Below are 25701 nucleotides of genomic sequence, written 5' to 3'. Positions count from 1 at the left end.
CTGTTATTAAAACACTACAGGTTAGTTCATAGTAGACAGCAGTATCCATGTGCCTATTCTGATTGTGTCTGTGTTTTCAAAACATGGAATGCTCTACATAGCCACTTAAGCAGATCACATACCCAAAGAACTCTAGACAAGTCTGTGAGTTTGGCAACATTTAACTGCCATTTGTGTTCCTGCTGCAACATAGCTTCAGAGCAGGAGTATTTTTCTCACATTAACAACCATCTAAAATGTAACGAGACTGTGCATTGCATGTTTGAGGGTTGTTCTTTCAAAACAAATATCTATGGTACATTCAAGTCTCATCGAAATAGGAAACACAATCCTTATACCTTAAAAGACTTTAAAATCGGTATTGCTAACACTATTGTAGGCCAAACATCAGCTGATGACAGTACAGACACTATTGTAGAAGAGGACATAAGTGCAAATATTGATCACGATACAACTACAAGTGAGACTGAAGATTTGGCAAATGTAATAGAACTTAATTTTGCATCTCTTTTACTTAAGTTGGAAAACTATTTTCATGTTCCCAGCATAGCAATTGACGAGTTGCTTTCAGAATTGCACTACCTGATAAGCTGTGCATCAGTGCCTTTGACAAATCAAGTAATTGTAGACATACTCAAGAATCATAACCTTTGTCTAGACCAGCCTGTTATTGAAGAACTGACAAAGGCAGTTTCTTTTAACCCTTTGTTAAAAGCCATAGAAAAGGACGGCACACTTGCCACTGCCTTCAAACGCAGACAGTATTACAGAAAACATTTTGAAGTAATTGATCCAATTGAATACATTCTCGACTCCCAAAGCTGAAGAACTTAGGGTGTAGTGAGTTGGTCATCAATTCTCTCAAAAGAAGAGGGAACAGTAATGTGCATCCCAACCAAGTCAAGAAACCCAGGAGAGCGGAGGTGAATTTCTGCCCTGATTATCCAGCTGGAGAAACCCGAGAGAGTCAGGAAGAAGAAAGGTTGGTGCTGCTTTCAGAGTTCAAGAAGAAGAACAACGATGAAACCATCAAAGCAAAAATGGCCCAAACCTTTCCTCACCGGAGGCAAGAAATTCTTCAGGACATGCCCTTCGTAGCTGACTTTAAAAGCCGATGGCCAGCTCTTTTTTCTCCACGTGAGGTAACTGAATCAGTTGATCTGCAAATGCACTCCACATGCAATATTTTAAACCCATCATGCTAAACATTTGTTTATTTTACAGATAAATGCTGAATTCCAGCGCATCACTACGGTCCCGCTAACATCCACATTTATGGCACAGCTGGACAACAACACAACCAAACTGACCAAAGTCTTCAGAAACAAGGGAGGAACATGTGGACGCAAGATCACAGAAATCATGGCTGCAATTGATGAGGTTTGGAATTAATTTTTTTGAATGCTTCATTCCCTCTTTTAATACATATGATTTTGTTGTCTCCTTCTATTGTAAGGTAAAGTTTAATGTTGGTATTATGGGATTGTTTATTCTTTGTCCTTTTCATGATAGTGTTGTCACAGTAATAAAGTTTTAAGTTGATTTGGATACTTCATAAAAAAAATTGCCAGAATTAAAAGCTGTTTTTACAGGACCGTAGCGTTTCCAAAACGGGATTTGCCGCGGCTCCCTGGGGAGAATTTTGGCATTTATAGTAGAAAAGCTGAAGCTAGAATAAACTGCCATCAGGCACCTTTCAAACCAAGACGGGATAAAGGGAGGTCTCTGAGCGCCCCCCCCCCCCGCATGTGACGTACAGGGTCACGCATTCAGCGTCAATTGCAGCGACCATGGTAAACAGACAGTAGTTTTAGCTTGGAGCTCACCTGTTGTCTCTCCCGCTCCACGCTCCGCTCTGCGAGTGTTTTTACCACTCAATTGAACCGCTGGCTGTCTCTCACTGTCCCTAAACAGACGAGCGATCTGTCTTCTTAACGGCCAAAAGAACGTAGTATCACTGCGTCCGTCCAGTTGATCATAAACAAGCTGAGCAGCCCATGGTCTGCCTGTGTTATTTACTTCTGCTGTCAACCGAGGCAGCGCGCTGCTCTGGCTCCACTACGGGGGACTTCCCTCTGTGACAAGAACGCTTGATGTGCGTTCAGCGAACAAAGGTGAGGGACTCAAGCGGCAATATTACTACGAGGCAAAACGTATCAGAATCGAGTTTTATCACTTTTCACCTTTGCGCCTTGCCGCATTTACGCGGCTCACAGATTCGGATTTATCACTCTGTAATGATGCGATGGTCTGTCTTATAAAATCAGCTCAAAAGTAAAGCTATTGCACCAACATGCTTTACCTTACAAACAGTTTTGAATCTGGTACTTGTTGGTGTTGTCTGTAATATTCAGATTGTGGTCCTGGATGTCCTCTGCTGTTGGTTGTTTTGTGCCGGGATCACACCGTGCGTTTTTTCGGCCGTCGCACACGGCTGCCCATGCCACACTCTTAGGACTCTAGAGACGTGACACACTGTGCAACACACGAGTTCAGTGACCCAAACTCAAGCAGAGACATGGAAAACATGCAGAACAGTGGGCCCTGAGGACCAGGGTTATGGGAAACCCTGGCTTAGTACTACAACTGTTTTTTCATTTGTCCTTGCAAAACCTCCTGTTCAAGTCCTCCAAACACACCCACGTCACCCCGCTTCTCTTCCAGCGTCACTGGCTGCTGGTTAACTTCAAGGTTCATTTCAAGATCCTGGTTCTGGTCCTTAGGGCCTTACATGGACAAGCACCATCATACAATGGAGATCTTCTCAGTCCCAACACCCCCAGCAGGTCCCTGAGGTCCAGTGATCAAAGCCTGGTAGTGCACAACAGTCTAAAGACCAAAAGTGACAGATCATTGCTGCTGTGGCCCCCAAACTCTGGAACTCTCCTCCTAAGCCTTAGATCAGTGGACTCAGTGGTTTACTTTAAAAAAAAAAAAATCCTCTGTTCAGGCTGGCTTTGGTGTGACCTCTTGTTCATCCTCTTCCTCACTGGATTCTTCATGCTGCTGTTTTTGGTCGGGTTTCTGTTTTTTTTGGGATCCTGTGGTTACCTTTTTTTGCTCGTCACATTTTTTCAAATGATAATGTTCCTTCTTTCCTTAATTTTTTTTATTTTAAATTTTGTTGTTCTTCTGTAGTGTGTCATGGACTTTTTTTCCCAAAGCATTATATACATTTATTTTGCTGAAGTTAACTGAAAATGTCTTTAAAGTTTAGCTAAGTCAAATTTGCTTTTATGTTTTACAGAACGACACAGTTGCAATGAGAAGAGTGTGTACGCTGAAAGGACTTGCAGTCTACCTCAATGAAGATCCGTACAGCTTGATCAAAGAATATCAGGCAAGTAATCAAATAGAAACAATTTCCAGTAATAAAAATTTAACTGACGGTAATTTTTCCTCACACACATTCACTAGATTATAACAAAAAGTTAAAATTAGAACATTATTGGAGATATAAAAGCACAAGCTTATGCGGGAGTGACCCTTGCCATTACAGTTGGGGTGTAATGTGGGCTGAGTGTACTGTCTTTCTGCTTTGTTGTTCTGCCGTGTAATCTAGATGATGGACCAACACCTCTCATATCGCTCTGAGCTGTCTACTGTTTTGCAGCTTAAAGGGATATTCCACCCCAAAGTGAAAATTGGTCTATTACCATATTACCCAGAGTAAGATAAGTGAGAAAAAATAATTTTGTAACCAGTGCAATAATTCTCCTGATCCGGCAGCAGTCTATTTGCTTTTGCCTAGCATTTAAAAAATGGAGTGAATGGGAACTATAAGCATTTTGGTTGCAAATGACTCTTTAATGGTACGAATTATTCCTGGTGAGCTCAATAATCATGTCGACTTTAAATGAAAAGTAATAAGTAACTTGAAGGATTTGGAGGAGTAGATTTAGACTTGGGAATACATTATGGTTACCACATACAACACTGTAAGCCGCCGCTGCATGGTGCATGGATATTCGAATATGTGTTTATTTATGGAAACCAGAGGCTTTTTCAACCACTGTTGTTGTATCCAAGTGCTATGCCATGGCGGGTTACAGGGTGCTTTGGCGTAACCGTAATGTAGGCCCAAGTCTAAATCGCCTCCTCCTGCAAATCCGTCGTGTTACTTTTTACTTTTCATTTGCAGTCGACATGATTATTGAGCTCACCAGGAACAATGGGTATAAGATCAGAAATGTACTGTGCTGGTTACAAAATGCTTTTTTCTCACTTATCTAACTCTTGGCAATATGGTAATAGACAAATTTCCACTTTGGGTGGAATATCCCTTTAATTGATAAGAAACCCTGCAACTTGTATTATTATGTTTATTTATTTATTTATTTTTTTAGGATGTGGACTTCCATGAGGCCGAAAGTGAAATGGAGAAGACGCTCATTGGCATCTACGTCATCAAACCAGAAGGAGAGCGTGACCTTGACCCGGCAGAAGACATTGGTATCATAATTGAGGGTGTTGCTGTGCTCAGAGATCTTCCTGATGTTGCCACTGCTGTTGTGTTGTTGTTCGGCCTGATCTACACTTTAAACATGAGCTACCCATCCAACCTCAGGTACACTTTTGAGTTTTTTCAGAAAGTACTGATGGGACTTGATGCTAAGAAGCTATCAAACAAAGTTCAAGTGCTCAGAAACAAACTCCTTGAATAAAGAGGAGGAAGCGGGAGGCCCTTATTGCTTAACTTAGTTTGAATGCTTTACGTTCAGGTATAGTTAAGTTGTTCATAAACACTTTTTTTCATTGTCAGTACTGTTTCTTGGGAACATTCACCAGTTTTAGAGAACAATAATGTTCATTTGCATTTTAGCAAAATACTGTTACTTAAAAAATTGGTGTTGCACTTCTTCTACTGCTACTTGACAACATACAGAAAATGACAGACATTTTAAAAAGTTTTAGCGGTTAAGCCGCTGTGATTTGATATTTCAAAGAATGTGACATTTGGCAGCTGTCTGCAACTTGGGATGTAACCATAACTTGAAAAACTGAGTAGCACTGTTTTACAGTACAGTTTTTGAACAAAACAGCCAATTTTCACTGTTTTAAATGAGTTTAGTTTGCTCTTTCATGCTTATCAGTGTTTGAAAATAATTCCTGAAACGTCTTGTAAAATGTAGGATTTTTTTTGATAATTTGGATGCTTTCTGGACCAGTTGAAAGACAAGTTGGTTAGCACTTCACTGATCTTTGAAGTAAAATATTGTTTTATGCACAAAGTATTTAGTTAAAGTTGTAACAAGTTGTCTGCATTGATTGCACTTTGTGTTAAGCTACGGCTCTACAGTCTTTTCGGTCTGTCAACAAGTATTTAATATGCACTGAATGTGCTTAGTAAAGACAGGACTTTGTTGGATCATTTTTTTAATCATTTTAGTTTGACGACAAGTTGGTTAGCACTTTATACTGATCTACATTTTCTGCACAAAATATTCACTTGGAAGTTGTAACAAGTTGCATTGATTGCACTTTGTGTTAAGCTGTTGTGCTTGGAAAAAAGTATTTTATATGCACTGAATGTGCTTATTAAAGGCAGGATTGTGTTTGATAATTTGGGTGCTGTCTTCATTTCTTCCTAAAAGATCTCCCTAAGATTTACTTAAAAATGTTATGTCAAGTGGTTCCACATAACTGCTTTAAGTAACTTTTAAGAAACTTTGCTATTTTGTATGGAAGTAACCAGTGTAAATGATTTATATGTAATTGTATTGAATAGAAATTACTTAACATTTTTATGTAATTCAAAAGCAGCAAAGTTATGTAGCAGCTACATAACAGTTTTACAAAGATACTACCTAACCAGGTTATGTCCTTCTAAAGCAGAAAAGTTATGTACCAGCTAAGTAACAGTATTACAAAGATATTGCCTAAACAAGTTATGTAGGCTTAAAGCAACAAAGATAAGTATCAGCTAAGCATTGCAATTAAGTTACATTTAGCCAATACACTTACGTAAATCTAACTTAACAGTATTGAGTTCAAACTAAGTAACAACATTTCTTAAAAGTTACTTAAAGCAGTTGTGTGGAACCACTTGACATAACTTTTTTAAGTAAATCTAATGTTTTATTTTTTTGAGTGTACAGTCACTGCTGCTGCAGTCGGCTGCACCAGGTGCTGACTGTTAGATGCGAGGAACCTCTGATCCATTCTTCTAGTGAATCAGTACTGTGATCTGTTTGAATGGTCAGTAATAACAGCTGCATATGTGAACTGGAAGAAAAACACCATTTCTTACCTTCAGCATTTCCAGAGATGACAGTACTGAGCACTAAAATTGTAAATACATAAAAGCTCATTAGACATTATACAACTGACTAAATCCAAATAAATATAAAGTAAAGCTTCTGTTAATGAGTCAGTGCCATTCAAACAATGTCAGACGTGTACTTACAGAAAAAGCCCATCGTGCAGAGCAAAGATTGCCCCATCGTCACATCCAGCCTGCTGCACAAAGAGTTTTACTTTGAACAAAGAAGATGAAGAAAAAAAAGAAGTTGTGTTTAATATAGATACAACAAGAGTTTTTCTGCAGTTTCTTCTTCTGATTGGTCTCTCTGTGCTTCCTTCCCTTTTACACAAAGCTCAAACAGCTCCTGTAGCTTTGACCGCAGAGGTAGGGTGGCAGGTTTACATTTCGAGTCCACTGCAAACTTTTACTTTTTTTTCTGTTGTTAAAATCTTTCTCTAAAACATACAAAACTGTTCTGTTGTTCCAAGTGAGAAGTTTATATTTTTTGTCATTTTCTTCTTAAAAGCTCTTCTGTGATTTTTGCAGTTTCCTGTGGATCATTGTCATGCAGCATTGTTGCTCTTCTGGCAGACTGGGAGTCACTGGGAGTAGAAATATCAAAGCATCATTTTCTACTTTGGAGCCTGTATTTTCTATAAAGTCTTTTTAAATCATTTGTTTTTTCTTTGTTTATGAGTCTCTTCATGCAAACATGTAGATGTATTTCACAGTTAGCACAAACATATCATGCAGTGAAAATTCTCCTTTGATCTGTGAAAGTTCACAACTTGTAGTTAAATTCTGGTTTTAAGTTTGGTTGAGACCTAAACACAGGAAATGACTCAGAGTGTAGCTGAAGTGAAACTAAAGACCTTTATGTTTCACAAAGTAAAGTAACAAAGACAGCAAATAAATTCAAAGTTAAATTTACTATCTGTTGCTATTTAAAACAAAGCACAAACTGATTAATTCTGAATTATTTGTGTTGCTTTGACATCTTACCATCTGACTACATGTAAACACAATAAAAGAAAAACAAACTGATGATGTGAAATAATGATATAAACACTGTAATAATGATGTTTGCCTTGAACACCACATGTTACCAACCAACACTGTGTAATTCTGTTCAGAGTCAGTTCAAAAAGTAGACCCACATGCAGAGCAGGACTCAGAGTACCAAACGAAGGTGACATTTGTTTCAATAAGGACACATAGTTAGAAAGAATGAACATGATTTATTGATGAGCAGAATATAGATAGGTGTTTGGTGGTCAGACTCCAATGGCCCGTGTCGGTAGAACAGACCCCACAAATCCACTGATATGAGTGGATTTGTGGGTTCCGAAGAAATACACGAATAAAAGAAAAAATAGGTGTTTTTAGAAGAAATCAAGTTTCATGCTCTGTAGAAGAAGTATAATCAGATTTTCTGTTTTTTTTTTACTCTAATACCTGTAAATAGTTAACGTAGCACAGGTCATAGCTGGACTGGCCGAGTTTTCGTTTTTGTGGGCCGACGTTGTTTTGTTACAAACAAAAAGCTCATACAATATTTTCTATCAGTCATGTCTTTGTGAGAAGTGACCCTTCCTGTCAGGTCAGACATCAGTAAACACTTTCTGGATATGTTTATGATCTCAGTCACTAAAGTCTCAAACGTTACTCAAATGTTAATGTTGTAAAATTTGATCCTCATCAGAGTCAAAAAGGATAATAAAGAATTGTTTATTTTAGGATGTTGCTACCTTCTGACTGCAAAGCCCCTTCCTCATGTGTGCTGTATGCAGATGACTTAAAGCAAGACATCTGCTGCACAAAAGAAACCACACGCTGCATTTCCTCTTTTCTACATGGCAAAGATAAAAATGAGACCTTTCAGTAGATTAAAAATAAACTGTGCTAGACTACACAGTAATACTGAGACTGCTAAAGACAGCGAGCTGTGACTTTAATGATCAGTATAATTCTCCCTCTGATAACATTCGTGTTGCTCACAAAAAATAATTTATAAAGTAAAACATTTATTTTAATAACCACACAGGTTTTCAGTTGTTTTTAGGCTCTGTCGCTTTGGCAATTAGATTTTTAAACTTTCCCATATATACTTTTGTCATGGTCCTGAGTCTGCCGACTCAGTGTTTTGTGTTTCTTTATGCTTTTGTGTATTCTGAGTATGTATTCTGTTATGATTTGCCATTTGTTAGGTTTCTGTTCTGTGCCTGCCCTGGTCTATGGTGTCACACTGTCTGTTTGTGAATCTGTCTGTTCAGTGTCTTGTCTGGTTCTCTGTGTCTGAGTTTCCTGTTTTATTCTGAAGGTCCCCGTCTCATGTGAGTGTGTTCAGTTTACTTTTCCCCTGTCCCGTCGGCTCTGATTTCTCCCAGGTGTGTTGCCCTCCTGTCTCTCATCCCCTGATCACTGCTGTGTGTATTTAAGCCCTGTGTGTTCTCCTGCTTGTTGCCGGTTTGTCTGTGTTCCACAGTGTCCTGTTCCTTGTCTGCATCTCTCTGCCTCTCACCCTGTTTGGTATCATCTCAGGTGTGTTATTTAGTTTTCCCAGTTTAGGTTTCTTTAGTTTTGTCATCCCTCATTGCCTGTTTTGTCACTACGCCACTTTGTAAATAAACATCACTAGCATTATCATCTACTGCCTGCATTTTGGGTCCTTTCTCCCTCCAACACCACACGGCTCGGCTCGGCAGCCGTGACAACTTTAAAGCTTTTTAGGAGTTTCCATCTTCTGTTGTGTGTGGTTTTTTTTTTTTGTTTGTTTTTTCTGCGCACTGTCAAGCAAAGCTACAAGCTGGTATAGCATTAGTTTTTATTTTTAATTAAATAAAAAAAATATATTTAAATGAAAAGACTCAAGGTGCTTGCCTTCTATATGAAAAGTTTACATTTGTTAGATTTTCATGGACTAATTCTTACCAATGGTAACAGTCTGCTTCATGCTCGTTGACCATACACTTTTAAATCAACTTTCCTTGAGTTTATATTAACTTTATACTGCTGTGGATGCTGTATCTCATAACGCTGGTGCAATATTTTACTGTGAGTCTGGAGTTTTGGTCATAATGACCCTGCCTCCTGTTGTTTGAGATTTTTGCACCGTAAGTGTCAGTGGGAATAAAAACGGAAAAAAAGAAGCTCATCTGTCAGGAAAATTGTTAAGAAGTAGGAGTCTGTAATTGATGGATGTGCTTTTCTTTTCTTTTTACAGTATAAATGTATTCCTTATGACAGCACAGTATGCAGCTAATGGGTTATAGTAAGGATGAAGACACTCAATGCAGCAAATAACACTTTTTTATTTAAAGCATAAAAGCACTAGAGTCAGATGAAGTCAGAGCTGGAAACTCTTCCTGTTTTATTTCATACTTGAAAGCAGAGTCGCTTTTTATTGAGATATTTTAATGAATTCACAGCAGAGTGTGCCGCTCTCTCTCTCTGCTGCTGTGAGTGAATGGCGCTCACCCAACTCTGTCTCCCACTTTCTCTCATCTATATGACAGTAATCATTCAAACAAATACTGAAATATCATTTATCTATTTATTTATATATCTATATAACACTTATTTGACTACACTTTGGACTCCAGTATTTAACTCAGTGATCTATATTGGTCTTTACAGTCCATAGAAAACAATAAGAGATAAGGTATTGTTTTCTTTTTTACATGCAAATGTAATAAACAGAAATACAGAAACAGATGTGTTAGTAACAAAAACATAATTCAGTAATGCTTCAGTTCATTGAGGTTTGTGCACATGCACGGCTCTGTTAAGGTCCCACAACAATGTTTCAACTGTGACCAATGTTTAGCTGTCAGACAGATTTGACTCTACAATACTTAAACCCTCATACGTATAAAACCCTTTCAAACAAACCATACTTGTTCAGCCTTTCTGTGCTGTCGTGATCATGAACATCTAAAACACTACCTGAGGCTGTAGAGTCTGAGATGTAGCTGGAAACTGCCAATAGGTCTGCTCTTATAGATGTGCTCACACTTAGGTGTAGCAGACAGACCTCAGTACCTGTGTGGAGGAGGAAGCAATGGTAACTTTATCAGTGTTGTCTTCAGTGTATTTAAATGTCTCAGATATTATTATTATGATTATGTATTGTTACTTGGAATGTTTTTTACTTAAGATTTTTTTTAACATTTCAACACTTTTCCATCATTTTGTCTTTCATCGTGCATCATGTTTGGTTTTTCATTTGCCTGTACGATCACCTCAACAACAAAAAAGTTTTGGAGAAATTACTTTATAAAAGAGTAGTGTGGAAGTCACGCTTCAGTCATGGGGCAGCAACTTGTTGCAAGTACAAGTGTGGATGCACTGAATGGTCATTAAATAACTCTCTTTTCCTCATGAAACATAGCAGCTTGCACACACCAGTGGTGTCTACAGACAGGATACAATGTGGACCAAATTATCAAGCTCTGCAGTGCTGAGCCTGGACATCAGTGGCCAGAAGAAAAAGGTAGATACAAACAGAGTTTACAGGAAGTACAGTAGATATTTTCCCCACACACTTACATATCATAATACTTGACTTTAATAGTCTTATATTTAGGACTATACCAAGGGGCAGATTTACTAAACGGGGCAAAACAGAATGTGGTTACAATTTCCAAACAGATCTACTAGATGTAGTTAGCTTTACGAGTGCACCCCTTTCTAAACCCAGGTGCATTCACTTTATTTTAGTATCAAGCCTTAGTGAATCGGTTGATGGGTGTAATTTAAATTACCTCAGGAGCTGAACGGGAAGCTGATCTTAAATGTTTATAAAACCAAATCCTCCTTGTGGGGCCATAAAGGACACTTTTAGTAAGTTCCTGTTTGTATTACTTGATATTGGTAAAAACAAACAGGAAAATTATCAACTGGGGAAAAATGTCCACATTTTGGCTTGTAGAAATATAGTATATATTGATTTAAAACAAATTATTGGGAGTAATCAAGATGGAGATTTCTTATTTTAACCTCTTAAAATATAATATCTCAATATTATCTGTTGAGATAAATTATAATTACTTGCTTTTTATATTGATTTCTTTGGTCTTTCTCTGCTGAAGAGTGACTCAGATGCAGAAAAATCCACATCAGCTCGAAATCAGCATTAAGCAGATGTACAACTGCTAAGCACAGTGATGATAATTGTTTTGAAGTTAATAGTCCACAAGGACACATGAGCACCAAAGCCACTGTAAATCGCTCTGCTGTGTGGGAGGGAGCCCTGCATAGTTTCTAAAGGATATCTTACAATCCCAACTTTACAGAGCAGCTATTAGACCACTTTGATTCCTCCAGAGTCAAAGTGGGCTTAATAGGAAGTGTTCACATCGCAATGATCCTGTTAAGAGAATGAACAAGATGAACACACAAATCAGAGGGGAGAAACAGAAGGTTGAAGAATTTAATGAGAAGATAAAGCTTCTTTTTTTTTCTTAATCTAGAAGAAACATGAAAATAGATTGCAGTAGGAGCCACTGACATATTATGCACCTTTAATAATTTTTTTCCTCCCAGAAGTAGATGGGCACTTGTCTTGGAGAGAGCATTGAGTAACATTGAGTGTGACTTCCTTTGTCTCAGTTGTTATTTGCTTTAACCCTGTCTCGTTCTCTCGAGCTGTCTCCGCTCCTCTAATCACCCTTCTGTGTATATATATTAGCTGTCTCTCCTTTGTTTGTGCCAGAGTCGTCCTTCTGGTGTTTTTGGACCTCTTCGCTACAAAATACATGACGGTTATCTCAGTTTGATGCCATGTTTAGCTGTGTAGCATGTCCTTGTCATTCAACAACAATCAAATAGTTTTACTTTGCAGAAATGAGAAAAGCAGAAGAAGGAGAAGTTTAATATAGATATAAAAATCTTTTCTACAACACATTTTCTGATTGGCCTCTCTGTGTCCTTCCTTACACCAACCTCAAACAGCTCCTGTGGCTTTGACCGCAGCAGTTAGCTGACAGGTTTATATTTCCTGTTCTTTGCAAAAACAGAAGCTTGTTTCTTGTGTTGTGTTGTTATCTTTATCTATATACATGCAACACTGTTCTGTTTCTTCAAGTTAGGAGACATATTTTGTCAGGTCATAATTTTCACCATTTTCTTCTTTAAAAACAGTTGGTTTTTGTTTGTTTGTTTGTTTGTTTTGTAGAATCCTTTTATCATTATCTTGCAAAGAGCTGCTTCGTCTTATCAAAAGCACCTTGATCAACAGAACTCCACTGGAACAGGATCTTGGTTGAAGTGATTCTGGTTATAGGAGACTTCAGCTACTACTTTACCAGACTTGTGTGTGAATATGAGACAAAAGTTAGCAAGAGGGATTAACGACTGCCCAAACTGTGAACTTACAAATTGGATCTGTTTTTTTGTCCCTCTCTGCTCATCTGTACCATGTGGATTATAATTTTCAGAAGGAATTGGACTGCCATATTGGATAAATATAACTGATGTGATTTGATTATTTTGTGATGATTATTTTTGATTCTGCTTTCATTTTACTCCTGTTCAATTGCCTTAATAAAATTTCCCTGCAAACAGTAAAAGGAAAACTGCAAAATATAATAACCTGGGATGTTCTCGGTCTGCCCTGAGACCTCAGCCCAGTTTCAAATACCTTAAATCAGGGGTCCCCAATCCCTTCAGCTAGCATGAAAAAAAGACACAAAGCTGGAGTTATTCTGTCTTTACGCTGCACCTTCTTCGCTCATTCTCTCCCCCTCCATCTTCTGTTGCTACTTCAATCCTGAAACTGATCAACGATCAGCTGATCAGCTTTTCTGTCACATGTCCTGTCTGTCTTGTTTGTTTATCGCCCACTTTGCGCCAGAAAGAGGAAACCAGGGGATTTTAAGCTTGATCAGCTGTTGTTAGAATTTATTTAATATTACTTTCTAGTATCAGCTGATGTTTGCTGGAGCCACAGCTGTAAAGCTGCTGGTCATGATATCGGTTTGGATATGTGGTGAGAGGGAAACATGAAGATGAAACCAGGAGATGTCCTTACTGAATCATCAGAGCTGAACAGGTGATGGAGAAACAGGTTTACCTTTTAGGTGACATGGATGAGTTGAAGGGAAGTTATGAACTGTTTCTGAGAGACAAATAACACCAGGATCCTTTTCTACGTAGCTGACAGCTGGTAACTGTGCAGGGGCGGGTCTAGCAAAGTTTTGCCAGGGGGCCAGGTAGGGCATTAACAGAGAAAGGGGGGCACAAAGATATACTTTTCTTTCTTATTCTCATTTCAAATGTAGAGCTTTTAATAAATAATTATCTGAATCTTACAACCACAGTTTTCATCTGATGTAAAATGTATAGAAATCCATTATTGTATGTAGTAAATATTAAGTCTAATATTTACCCTAGTAAGCTGTAGTACTTTTTCCTTTGGGAAGGTACCATCTGTGCAGTCAGCAATTCTGTTGATGAAAGATGTTGAATCTATTTAATTATTGTAGAATAATAACTGATTTCTGTGCATTTGTTTTACACATGCATTAAATTAAAGTCTATTACGTCAATTAAGCATCATGAAGCGGAGGGTGGGGTGTGGTTCCATTTTTTTTTAATTTTTTTTTGCTAGGAGTTGGCAACAGCTACGGCTGCCATCGTGGGTTGGGATTATGACATGCAAATGTGAGTGTGCAGGTGTGCCTCCAGGAGTGGTGGATCCCGAAGACGGTGCGCCAGGACTGGATGCTGCTCTGGAGGCGGAGTATAAGACGGCGCGGTTGAGGACGGCAATCATCCATCCTCGGTTTTACCCCAACCGGCTGGGGCTGCGACATGCCCTGTGTTGCTTTGCAGGTCCAGGAGGAAGTAGGGGTGGATCGCCTTTTCAGTTGGGTACATTTTTCTCATGTTTAGTTACTCAGGGAGGTAAGTGATTGTTGTTTGGTTATGTTTCTTTGGGGCTAGGTAAGCAGTCGCTCCTCTGAGTTAGTTTCCCTTTTTGTTTGTTGTTTTGGCGTGGGTCCACCCCAAAGCCTGAGTGACTCCTGTGAACCCATTTTTTCGTTTCGTGTTTGTAAATAAACCATGTCATATTTTAACTTGTGGTGTGATGTGCTGGGGTCGAGCAGGGGATGGATCACTCTTCTGTTGCGGTCGGGTTTCCTAGACCGGCCGTAACACAACCCCATTAGGTAGGTTGTTTAATATTTCCGCTAAATACTGTTTAGAATACCAGAATAGGGCAGATGGTGCAGGTTTAAGTTTATTAAATGGTAAATGGCCTGTATTTGTATAGCGCTTTACTTAGTCCCTATGGACCCCAAAGCGCTTTACACTACATTCAGTCATCCACCCATTCACACATTAGATTGATACATATACACCAACAAGTATTTGTTGGTGTAAATACCAGCACTTCTTAATGTAAACTCTAAAGACTTCAAACTTTTTTTCTCACTGCTGTTGGTACAGGATACATTCAAATTTGATCCAGAAGCTCAACAATGAATATAAAACATATCAGCTGAATATAAAGAGCATGGATTTGAAACAGGACACACCTCTGTGTGCTTTATGCTAAAAGACAGTACCAAGTTTATAAACTTCATAAACACTAAAGACTGAGTGTGTCTGATATTTGGGCAGCAGAGCAGCAACAGTGGATTCATAAAATGCTTCTTCTTGGCTTTGCTGCTGCAGCTCTCCTCACTGACCTGTAAGACAAACACACAAAGAACAGAAATGTCCAAGTTTCAGGATGTTCGCCATTTAATAACTTGAAGAATAACTCATCCTGCACAGAAGCATAATTACCAGGAAAGCTTCCTAATGTGACTTCAGAATAAACTGCTGCATCAGCTGCAGGACTTGATTTTCCTGTGAGTGAAAAGAAGAATTTAAGACCAGATAAACATGTTGAACAACATTCACTGGAGGTGATGGCAGACTTTGTTTAGCTGCTTTTTTCTTGGCTTTTCCTTTTTGGGGGTGTTTGACCTCAGCATACATCAGACTGTCCTCTAAAAGAGAAGTCAGAGCTCAGGATACATTTGATCAGCAGGTATATGACACAAACCCAAAGCACTTGGATGTATATGGACTTAGAGGTGGATTTAAAAAAGCTGTGGATCACCCAGTTACCCTTATACAGAAAGTCTGGACTGGCTCTCTGTATAGAGGGTCCACGTTTCTGATTCCAGGAGGTTTTCCCCAACAGGTAAAACAGAAACTTAATTAAGTCTGTGGTGAGGAGACTCACCACGCTAAGAGTTACAAGTAGGAACCATTGATGAGATAATATGAGTAACATTTCACAAGGATTCCTTCATTGTTGCACAAAAAGTTAAATGAAATATCCTGTATAAGTCTAAACTTTATATTCTCATCCGTTATGCCGATTAGCTTTATACTTTATTATACTGGAATAGAATTCTGAATGATTAACTATGAGCAAAATCACATATAGGTATAATGAGCACTCTGTGTAACACTAACCATAAGGAGGTGGACGTTACAGTAAGTCCTTTATTTCACTCTTAGATGGAGATAAGCCCGAGGATCTGAACCTCGTTTAAAAAGTAAACATTTAAATACATTTAAAGAAATAAAAAATGTTGCCAGTGACACCAAAGGTTATGTGTTTTTATTTGTTTCAGTTTGTGCTTTGTGATCTGTGGTCTGGGGCAGAGTCTGTGTGTGACCAGTTTCTGTGTGCACAGACAGCAACATGAACTCTGACCCCTACTCTCTCTGAGAGCAGGAGTGAGGCCCTAAGGAGGTAGTTTAAGATTTTAAAAGACAGAGAGATGTGAGAATCTCTGACTTCACCATGTATGATTAAAATTATCTAATATTGAATGTATTGTGACTGATAAACACAGAGTGCTAAAGAGAAAAAGTTTATATGTGATTGAGCTAATAATAAATTCCTGAAGAAAGTATATAAATGTACAATAAAGTGCAATCTGTGGATGACAAAATGTAAATATTGTAATGAATTATTGAACTTTATTGAATCCAAAATCCAAAGAGACAAAGTTACACAAAACTCTGAGTGACCCTCGATGTGTATAAGATTCAACTCTGCTGATGTGTAGTGTGTAGTAGCTAAGCTTGGTAAGGGAATAACTAAACTCCATGCTGACCTATAATTACCTGCAAAATAATAAACTGACACATTTCAGTACAAACACTGAATGAGACTGTTGTGACTGTACCTGCAGCTCCCGTCTTCACCTCAGAGTAAACAGCACTCTGCTCTGGTTTATGATGCTTCCCTGTGAAGATGGTCAGATTAATCCACATAAGAAAATAACAAAAAGTTTTATAACCATTGATAAAATGTTTCTACATCAGCTTTTTGAAAACTCACTCTTCTTTCCAAGGGTTTTAAGTTCAATAAGAGAGTATGTGACATCTCTGGGGTCATCTGCTCCTGAAATGTGCATATTTAGTTAGAAGATTATAAACCCGTCACACAGAACATGAAATTCTATGTTATTTCAGTGCAATTCAGTTTTATTTATATACTGCCAAATGACAACAGTCATGACAACAGTCATCTCAAGGCACTTTATATTGTTTTGTTTTGGGGTTTTTTTGTCTGTCCTGTTTGGTACTTTAGCAATCAGAATTATTGTCTGAAGGTCAAGAAAGATGCCCAGTGGATTTATTTTACCAAGTGGATGATCTTGGCTTTGTCGTATTGATCCACTTGACCTTTATCATTCTTATTCATTTATTTATTTATATTATTTTATTTTAAGTTATTACAGATGGGACAGACATGACTTGGGGATAAGGAAGGAAGGAAGGAAGGAAGGGAAAGAGGGACAGAAAAGAAATCAACTGGATCACCTGTTGAAAGAAAAAAAAGAAAACAAGCAAAAAGAGAGCAACACAATAAACTCATCACTATTGCAGATAATTGTAAGTATCAGTAAATACTAAATATTGAATGTTATTGTGCAGCACGCAAGACCGACAGCGCACAATGTGCTTTGAGGTGGTGGCCAAGAGAGATATAGTTTGTGTCTGTGAACACCTGTGTGTACACCTGTGTGCGTGAGCGCACTTGTATTCAAAAGGTTTCCCCATGTAACGATCTGCTAAAGGGTGTGAGGAGCAATAGTCCCATCCCCCAGGGCATGAAGTAGGCATGGAGGAGATCCAGGCCCCAGACATCCAGAGGGCTCCAGAGTGCAAGAGCCCAAGGAAGACCATCAGAGGGGCAACCGTGCCATCCTCCTGGAAAGAGGAGGAGAGCCCAGACGTGGGGTCACCCAGCAGCCACGGCACAGAAGCCACAGGGGGCTGCAGTGACGTGCCCGCGCGCTCCACCATCAGCCAGTCACACCGGAGCGGACTGAGCCCCGGCCCAGAGGCCTGAGGTCCGAGGGCCCCACCCCTCCGTAAGGGGCCCAGCTGGGAGTGTGGTGGGGGGAGAGGCATTTTATATTGTAAGGAAATGATCCTATAACAATACAAAGAAGACCCAACAATTAGACAACCCCTCTATGAATAAGCACTTGGTGAATGTGGGAAGGAAAAACTCCCTTTTAACAGGAAGAAACCTCTGGCTGAACCACAATCAGGGAGGCGCAGCCATCTGCCGTAACTGGTTGGGTTGAGGGGAGGAAGAAAGGACGAAAGACATGCTGTGGAAGAGAGCCAGAGATTAATAATAACTCATGATGAAATGATAAATGGTGTATAAACACAGTGAGTGAAAAAGATGAATGAAGAAGAAACCTTCAGTAAATTATGGGAATCCCCAATCAGTCTAGACCTACTGCAGCATAACTACATACTTTATCTAAAAGGGAAGGTTTCAGCTATCAGGAAGGGGCTCAGGGTAGAGCCACTACTCCTTCACATCGAAAAGAGCCAGTTGACGTGGTTTGGGCATCTGAAAAGGATGTCTCCTGTGCGCCTTCTGGGTGAGGTGTTCTGGGCATGTCCCACCGGAGGCCCTTGGGGCAGACCCAGGACACACTGGAGAGATTATATCTCTTGGCTGGCCCGGGAACGCCTGGGTGTTCCCACGGACAAGCTGGAGGATGTGGCTGGGGAGAGGGAGGTCTGGGCTTCTCTGCTTAGGCTGCTGCTGTTGCAACCCAGCCCCAGATAAGTGGAAGAAGATGGATAGAAGGTTTTAAGCCTAATCTTAAAAGTACAGAGAGAGGGTGTCTGTCGTCCGAATCCAAACTGGGAGCTGATTCCACTGAAAAATGAAGGCTCTATCTCTCATTCTACTTTTAAATAATCTAGGAAAAACAGGAGGAGAAGGAGAAGGACAGGGGGTCGATAAACAGAGTCCCTGTCAGTTCTCTCACTACAGCATTTTGGATATACTGAAGGCTACAAATAAAAAAATATCGAATACCATTTGCTGATTCGTCTATATGTGTGACTGATTCATAGAGATCAGCAGTACCTAAAGAATAAAGAAAGAATAAAGTCATGGTCATATTAATCGTTATAATAAAAACCAAAAGAGAGTTTCATTAATTCTGTCTGATTCAAAACGAGGACTATAATGTAACACTCATATTACTGTTATTGTTTGTGTTTATATGATATAGAACAAAAGGATTACTGGATTCTTGAGTTGAGTTAAAGATACAATCAGGTTTGTAAAATCCTGTTTACTTCTGATTTCATGTGCATGTGTCACTCGGCTGTTTCAATGTTTGTTCAACTGGATTTTGATTTTTAAATTAAATTAACTGCTGAGCACAAACTGAACCTAAGAACTGTTTGTGCTAATGAAGACTGAATAAAAAGTCCACATTAATAATGATAATATTATTTAAATGCTTTAAATACTGACCAGGATGAAGAGAGTTGTATTCATGAGTTTCATCCTGGTTGACTCCATGATTTGTGGAGGAGCCCGGACTGTGACTCTCAGACTGGATCGACCTAAAACATGAAATAAACACAATAAACTCAAAAGTAACTGATGTTTGTTTAAAATAATAATAAAAAGTATTTTACCAACCTGGTGAAGCAGGAACCTGTGAAAGAGACAAATGTTATTACACATGTTTGTCATGTATAAATTGTTCCACTGATATTTAGTGTCATGAGATCAGAATACATGTATATGTGTGAATAATTAAAGTGTATGTAGTAAATAAACTCTCTAATACAGCATGAAAAGAAGAGGCTCTTACACTTGGACTGTCTGCAGCGATACAACAAGAGCAGGAGAATAATAATGAGAGAGACTCCACAAACCAGTCCAACAATCAACCACACAGGAGATGAAGAGCTGTCAGCTCCTGACACAGCTGCTGAAATGACTAATAATAATTAAGTAATAATAAAGTATAATACTTATTATTATACTGCATATTTCAGTTCTCACAAAATAGATCCAGGTGACTTCAAGCATTAAACAGACAATCTAATGTTCCTTCTCAAGCATGAAACTCATTTACAGAAACACATCAAATGTTTTGATCCTGCTCACCTTTAACTGACATCCAGCTCTGTGCTGACTCTCTTCCTGAGTACTGACACTTGTAGAAACCTTCATCAGACTTTGACACTGCAGAGATCTTCAGCTCCCCTTGGGTATCATTTTGAATAAGTTTGTCATTGTGATAGAAAAACACATTGGAGAGTATTTTTTGTGTTTTCAAACTGCAGCTCAGACTAACAGAAGCTCCCTCAGTCACAGGATGAACAGGACTCACCAGGATAGGACCATTACCATCATCTGTGAAACAATCACACACAATTGTTTCAGTCACATCAGCTGGTGCACACTTTTAGAAAAAGTTGATCATCATCATCATCATCTTTATTTATAAAGGACTTTAAAACAACCACAGCTGACGCAAGGTAATGTACATTGGAACTAAATAATAAAATTACGTAAGATATAAATAAAAGCCGAATAAAAGAAAAAGGTAAAATAATTAATGAGTTGGTTAATAACTAATTTAATTACAAGAGAAACTAAGTCTCACTGAGGTCAAAAGCCAAAGAACAAAAATGGGTTTTAAGACGTTTAAAAAAGTGGACAGTGAAGGGGCCTTAATAACATTTAAGGGCAAGTTATTCCTTAATTTAGGAGCAACAATAGAAAGAGCTTCCTCCTGGATTTTGATACTTCCAAGAGCAGGTGGTCAGCTGACCTAAGAGACTGACAGGGTGTGTAGGGATGAAGAAGCTCAGAGAGGTAAGGCGGGGCGAGATTGTGAAAGCATTTAAAAACAAACATAAGAATTTTAAAATGAACCCTAAAAGACACAGGCAGCCAGTGCAGAGAGGCCAGCACAGGGGTTATATGCTCTTTTTAATAAGTTTGTGTTAACAGTCATGCAGCGGCATTTTGAACCAGCTGCAGACGTGAGAGCAAAGAATGAATGACCCCCACATAAAGTGAGTTACAGTAGAAGAAATAAAAGCATGGATCACTGTTTCAAAGCACTGCCTAGAATTTTGCTTTAAATGATAAAAAACTGGACTTCAGCACTGCTCTAATTTGGCTGTCCAATTTAAAATCACTCTCCAACTTAACACCAAATAACAAGTTTAAAATAAACTTCCAGGGGTCCCAAATGAGCAGAGGAGGACTCACAGGGACCACTAAGTCCAAACACCAACACCTCTGTTTTCTTTTCATTAAAATGTAAAAGGGTATGATACATATTAACAAGAATGAATTGCAGATGTTTTTTATGATGAAGATCTGATCTTGCATATTTAAAAACTGCTGTATGAGTCTCACTGTTTTTACTGTAGTAGTGAGATGTGGAGCTGTGCACAGTGCAAGTAAAATAAAGAAAGTTTGCTGCTCTGAACTCAAACACAGCATAATTTTTGATACACCTGCACCTTTATACATGATGATCATTACTAATAACACTTTGCCAACAGAGATGTTGACATTTGAGTGTTTTCTTTCAAAAAGAAAATATAAATAAATAAATGTAAATGTGCATGTGACGTCTAAATCACTCAGATCCAAGAAGTAAATGTATAATAACATACTCTGTACAGTGATGTTGACTGCACTGCTGAACTCTCCTGATCCAGACTCACACCAGTACACTCCAGTATCTGACTTTGATGTGTAGATGTTACATGTGGATCCAGTCATTCTCCTACAGTCAGAGAGTCGGCCGTCCTCAGAGAACTTCCTCACTCTCCACTCAGTGAAGTTTCCCTCACAGGTCAGTGAGACAGAGTCAAAGGTGAAGTGTTGCACTCTGTCAGGACTCACTGTGAGAGACGCTGCTGAATGAACATCTGGAAACAACATGCAGTGAAGAGACAAAGATCACAGATGTTAGGATTCAAAATATCACAGTGGAAAAACTAGTTCTTGCTAAACCCACTATAACTGCAAATAAATCTATGAATGAGATTTATTAATACAGATTTAAATGTTGTGACTCCTGCAGGTAGAAGGATTTCACTGAACCATCTGTGTCTCTCAGTAAAAATCTCACAGCATCATTAGAAGCTACATTAGAAGTTTCTGTATCTTCATCATCTGTCGTGTAATAAGATGTCTGACATTTGTGACCTTATTACAGACAATTCTAACATCAGCAAATCTTTAATGTTTGTTCTCTTTGCTTCTACAACTCACGACAGCATTTTACAGGCATCATGTCTGATATCATTTTCCACAGCAAAAGCACAACAACACGTGTGAAGGAGCTGCTGGACACCAGCACTACGAGGACTAAAGACCACGAGATCATCTGTGTACATAACATTGCTTCACATGAGTCCTGCCAGATTTACAGACTTTCAAATCATCAACATGAAGATTAAAAAGAGCTGGAGACAAAATTCCTCCTTGTTTAACTCGGTGAGAAACAAACAAGGAGGAATTTGAATAACAACAGAAGTGTCTGACTGAAGTTCAGTTTACTTGAATATAGTGAGAAAGGATGAGATTCAATTTAATCCTTCTTGAGGAAACTTAAATATGATCATTTAATGCATTTTATTTGTCATTGGACATCAGATTTCAATGTCAGTATGTTGCTGCAAGAAAAATAATGGTGAATAAAAGTGATGACACAATTTATTAGAGAGAAACAAACTGACCTGCAGACCAGACAAACTTTGGTTGACTGTGATCAGTGTGATACTCTGGGTCTCCTCTTCCAGCTCTGCACACATATCCTGCTGTGTGTGTCTGTCCATGAATGATGTAGGAGTCCTGTGCAGTCCCACTGCCATCAGGTAGCAGCTCATAACTGTAGGATTTATAGTTGTATGTTTTCAGATCAGGAACAGCTTTATACCAGTAGAAGCTCCATCCTGCAGATGGATGTTCAACCTCACAGTTCAGAGTTACTGAGGCTCCAGGACTCAGCCATGATGGAGACACAGTGAGGACAGGACGGGGTTTATCTGTTCAACAAAGATTTTCTCTCAGTGAACATGTAGTACAGTCTCTGAACAGTGAGCTCAGTTTATACAAAGAATAATAATCTCAGTCTATATGAACAGAAACACATTTTACAAAGTGTTCAAACAGCTTAAAGCAAATATGACTTACTGTCAGAAACTGTCAGTGTGACTGAATCACTCCACTCTGTTGTTTTATGCTGTGAACTTTTCATTCTGCCCTTACAGCGATAGTTTCCACTGTTGGATGATGAAGCAGATCTAATCCTGTATTCATTTTGATTTGGAGGTTTTATGATGCTGTTTGTTTCCCACTCATAATCCCACTCAGTGTCTCCTCCATGGATCTCACATCTGACAGTGATCGTCTCTCCTCTGTATATCTCAGACATGTTTGGATACAGAGTCACAACAGGCCTGTTTGACACTGTTAATGTTCAAGAAAGTACAATAAAAACACATGAATGACAAAAGGTTCAGTTACCATCAGATGTAGTGCTTTGTGGGAAGTTACATTTAAACTCACCAGTTGTGTCAATCCAAACTGTCTCACTGTTCTCTGTGTAGTAAACTGGTTCTCCTCTTCCTCCTATGCACCTGTAGAGTCCTCCCTCTGAGACACTGATTTGTTCATTTGATAGAAACACTGCATCCGGTGAGGTCACAAGTTTATAATAGCTGTCATATCTGTACCAGTAGTATTTCCATCCAGATGATGATGATGATGATGGGCTCACAGAGCAGGTCAGGGTCACACTGCCCCCTACTGGAACAGCTGTCCTATCAGCTCTCAGTTCAGCCTTTGGTTTCGCTGCAGTTCAGTTTAGAACAAGAACATAAAAGTAAAAATGACTGAATCAGAACAATTTAAAGAACTGGATTGAAACATGTGAATGATCAAATATCACAAAACTTTATTGGTGAAGCTGTAACAAAGTGTGTGACACAAAATACTCTGAAATACTGTTTTGATCCGCACAGCAAATTGTTTTAATATTTTCCTCTGAGTATTTAAAGTAATTAATAAATGCATAGTTCATTTACTATCATTAATTTGAAGCATGACTTAGTTATTTCATCCATAATGAGAAAGTAACCCAGGTTAATACGATCTGATTGTAGTTAGCATGCTATGTCCTTGTGTTCTTTACTAAATCTGCTGTTGAAGCCTCTGATAGCTAAGATGAGTCCTTGTAAGTGTGTTTTATATTCTTTTGCTGTGGAAGCTGACATTTCCTGTTGATGTGCACAGATGTGTCAGAATGGGTTTTAAAAGACACATCGATGGTTTGGAGGAGGTAATTACTGAAGCTAACTCAGAAAGATCAATTAGAGAAAAAACTCTAAATAAATATCAATGGCACTGAAAGTAGCTGTACATAATGTTATGTCTGTGAGATGATTATGAGTACTTTATATACTCATTAAATATCATTACTCTAAATTATTAACATACCAGCACAGACCAGCGTCCAATGAAATGAGGCCATATTGTCGTCTGCAGTTCAGAGTTCATTAAGTGAAAAAGATCCAGTGTGTGTTTGTCATGAGACCAGAGTCTTTAACTAAAACCTGAAACCTCTAAGATCGTTTCAACAATAGACAACATGCTAAAGACAACTAAAGTAACTGCATCATATGTTGGTGCAACAGGGAGTAATAAAAATAAAAATAACACAAATACAGAAGAGAAAATATTGGATGTAACTGTTGTTCTTAGTGGATGTGGTGGAGCAGCTGAAACAGGTTCAGCATTTGTTCTGCACTTCATGTATTAGAGCTGCACAGCAGAGAAGTTACTCTGATATGTTTTGTTCTTTTAAATGTGAATAAAAAACTGCTTTTCATGTTTTTTTGGTTATCAGAATAAAGGCAAAATATTTTACTGAGCAGCACAAATGAAACAGTTACAAAGCTGCAAGAAAGACAGATTCTTACTAATGTTGATAAAACAGATCTCCAACTTACATGATACAGTCAGTGTGATGGTATCACTCCACTCTGTTAACAAATAGGTCTTTGTGCCCCGGCAGCTGTATCCTCCACCGTCAGACTCAGTAACTGTGATTCTGTATTCATTGGATGTTGGAGGTGTGTTTAACTTGGCTGGACTCCATTCATACGTCCACTGAGCTCCTTCACCTCCCTGAATCTCACATCTGACAGTGACTGTCTCACCGCTGTATATCTGAGTCCAGGATGGCTGCAGGGTCACAGTGGGCTTAGGAGGAGCTGATCAAATAAAATATATCATTAGCACACTCATAATTTGACTTAAAAATCAACAATTAAAAAGTTGTTTTTATAGTTTTTAAATGTTTTATACATTTATAAATATAATCCATTAGTTGTCAGTTAGCTGTTGTTTGCTAACAATGCTGTTAAACCTCCAGTGATGGATTCAGAGCTGGGGATTTAAAGATAAATGAAGTGAAAAAACTGCTGCTATGAGTAAACATACGAGCAGTTTGAGAAAGGCTAACATAGCAGAACAGTCTCTCCTAAAATGAGGACAATTATTTATTATTATTTTACACTACTTTTGTTAGTATTTTGTTCTGTTTTTGGAAGAAATGTGCAATACAAATTAAAATAAGTGAGGAGGTGCGTTTAACTTGTCTCGTCTCCATTCATATGTCCACCTCCCTGAATATCAAGAGTGACTGTCTCACTGCTGTATATCTGAGTCGTGGATGGTTGGAGGGTCACAGTGGGCTCAGGAGGAGCTGGTTAAATAAAAATATATCATTATCATCACAAAACTATCCTGGTTTTATTGCTCTTGTTACTTGTAATTATATTTTTGTGTCCTGGTAACAATTTGACTAAAAATCAACAATAAAATGTTTTGTTTTTACTAAACAGATTAAATGATATTTAGACTCTACCAGCAGAGTGACTGAAAACAACCAGGTGTGCACAAATCTAAACTGTGAGACTGAACATCAACACATAAACACACAATATCATGTAAACAACTTCAGTTTTATAGTCAAATATCACACTATTTATTTATTTTCAGAGGTGGGAAGTAACAAAGTACAAATCTGTACTTTACTTGAGTATTTATGTTGACATTATGTTTTTCATAGTGT

The 25701-nt window shown here is 38.5% G+C and overlaps 2 protein-coding genes and 1 long non-coding RNA gene across 6 annotated transcripts in view; 1 reads left to right on the top strand and 2 right to left on the bottom strand.

Moving 5' to 3' along the window:
• LOC109198185 (low affinity immunoglobulin gamma Fc region receptor II-b) overlaps positions 1 to 25701 on the top strand; it is a 997390-nt gene that overhangs the window by 568205 nt on the left and 403484 nt on the right. The window lies entirely within an intron of this gene.
• LOC109201287 (obscurin) overlaps positions 1 to 25701 on the bottom strand; it is a 493328-nt gene that overhangs the window by 442780 nt on the left and 24847 nt on the right. Inside the window, exons 4-7 of the mRNA XM_025906001.1 lie at positions 22301 to 22609; positions 21230 to 21487; positions 19701 to 19949; positions 6327 to 6329 (exon numbers count right to left, since the gene is read on the bottom strand). Coding sequence (XP_025761786.1) covers positions 6327 to 6329; positions 19701 to 19949; positions 21230 to 21487; positions 22301 to 22609 — 819 coding nt within the window. The remainder of the gene's footprint in view (positions 1 to 6326; positions 6330 to 19700; positions 19950 to 21229; positions 21488 to 22300; positions 22610 to 25701) is intronic.
• LOC112846472 (uncharacterized) lies at positions 13862 to 19450 on the bottom strand. Of its 4 annotated transcripts, XR_003219457.1 has the most exons (8): positions 19402 to 19437; positions 19227 to 19242; positions 19056 to 19147; positions 18609 to 18659; positions 16596 to 16658; positions 16441 to 16500; positions 15038 to 15243; positions 13862 to 14937 (listed from the first exon to the last, which is right to left on the bottom strand). It is a non-coding gene; the product is annotated as an uncharacterized LOC112846472 (long non-coding RNA). The 4 variants fall into 4 exon arrangements; XR_003219456.1 differs by having other exon boundaries at positions 19227 to 19450; XR_003219455.1 differs by lacking the exon at positions 18609 to 18659 and having other exon boundaries at positions 13864 to 14937.

Source organism: Oreochromis niloticus, linkage group LG3 (assembly GCF_001858045.2).
Source record: "Oreochromis niloticus isolate F11D_XX linkage group LG3, O_niloticus_UMD_NMBU, whole genome shotgun sequence".
In the NCBI taxonomy this organism is placed as follows: Eukaryota; Metazoa; Chordata; class Actinopteri; order Cichliformes; family Cichlidae; genus Oreochromis; species Oreochromis niloticus.
The sequence above is the reverse complement of the archived record's forward strand: the minus strand, read 5'-3'. Positions and strand labels throughout refer to the sequence as shown.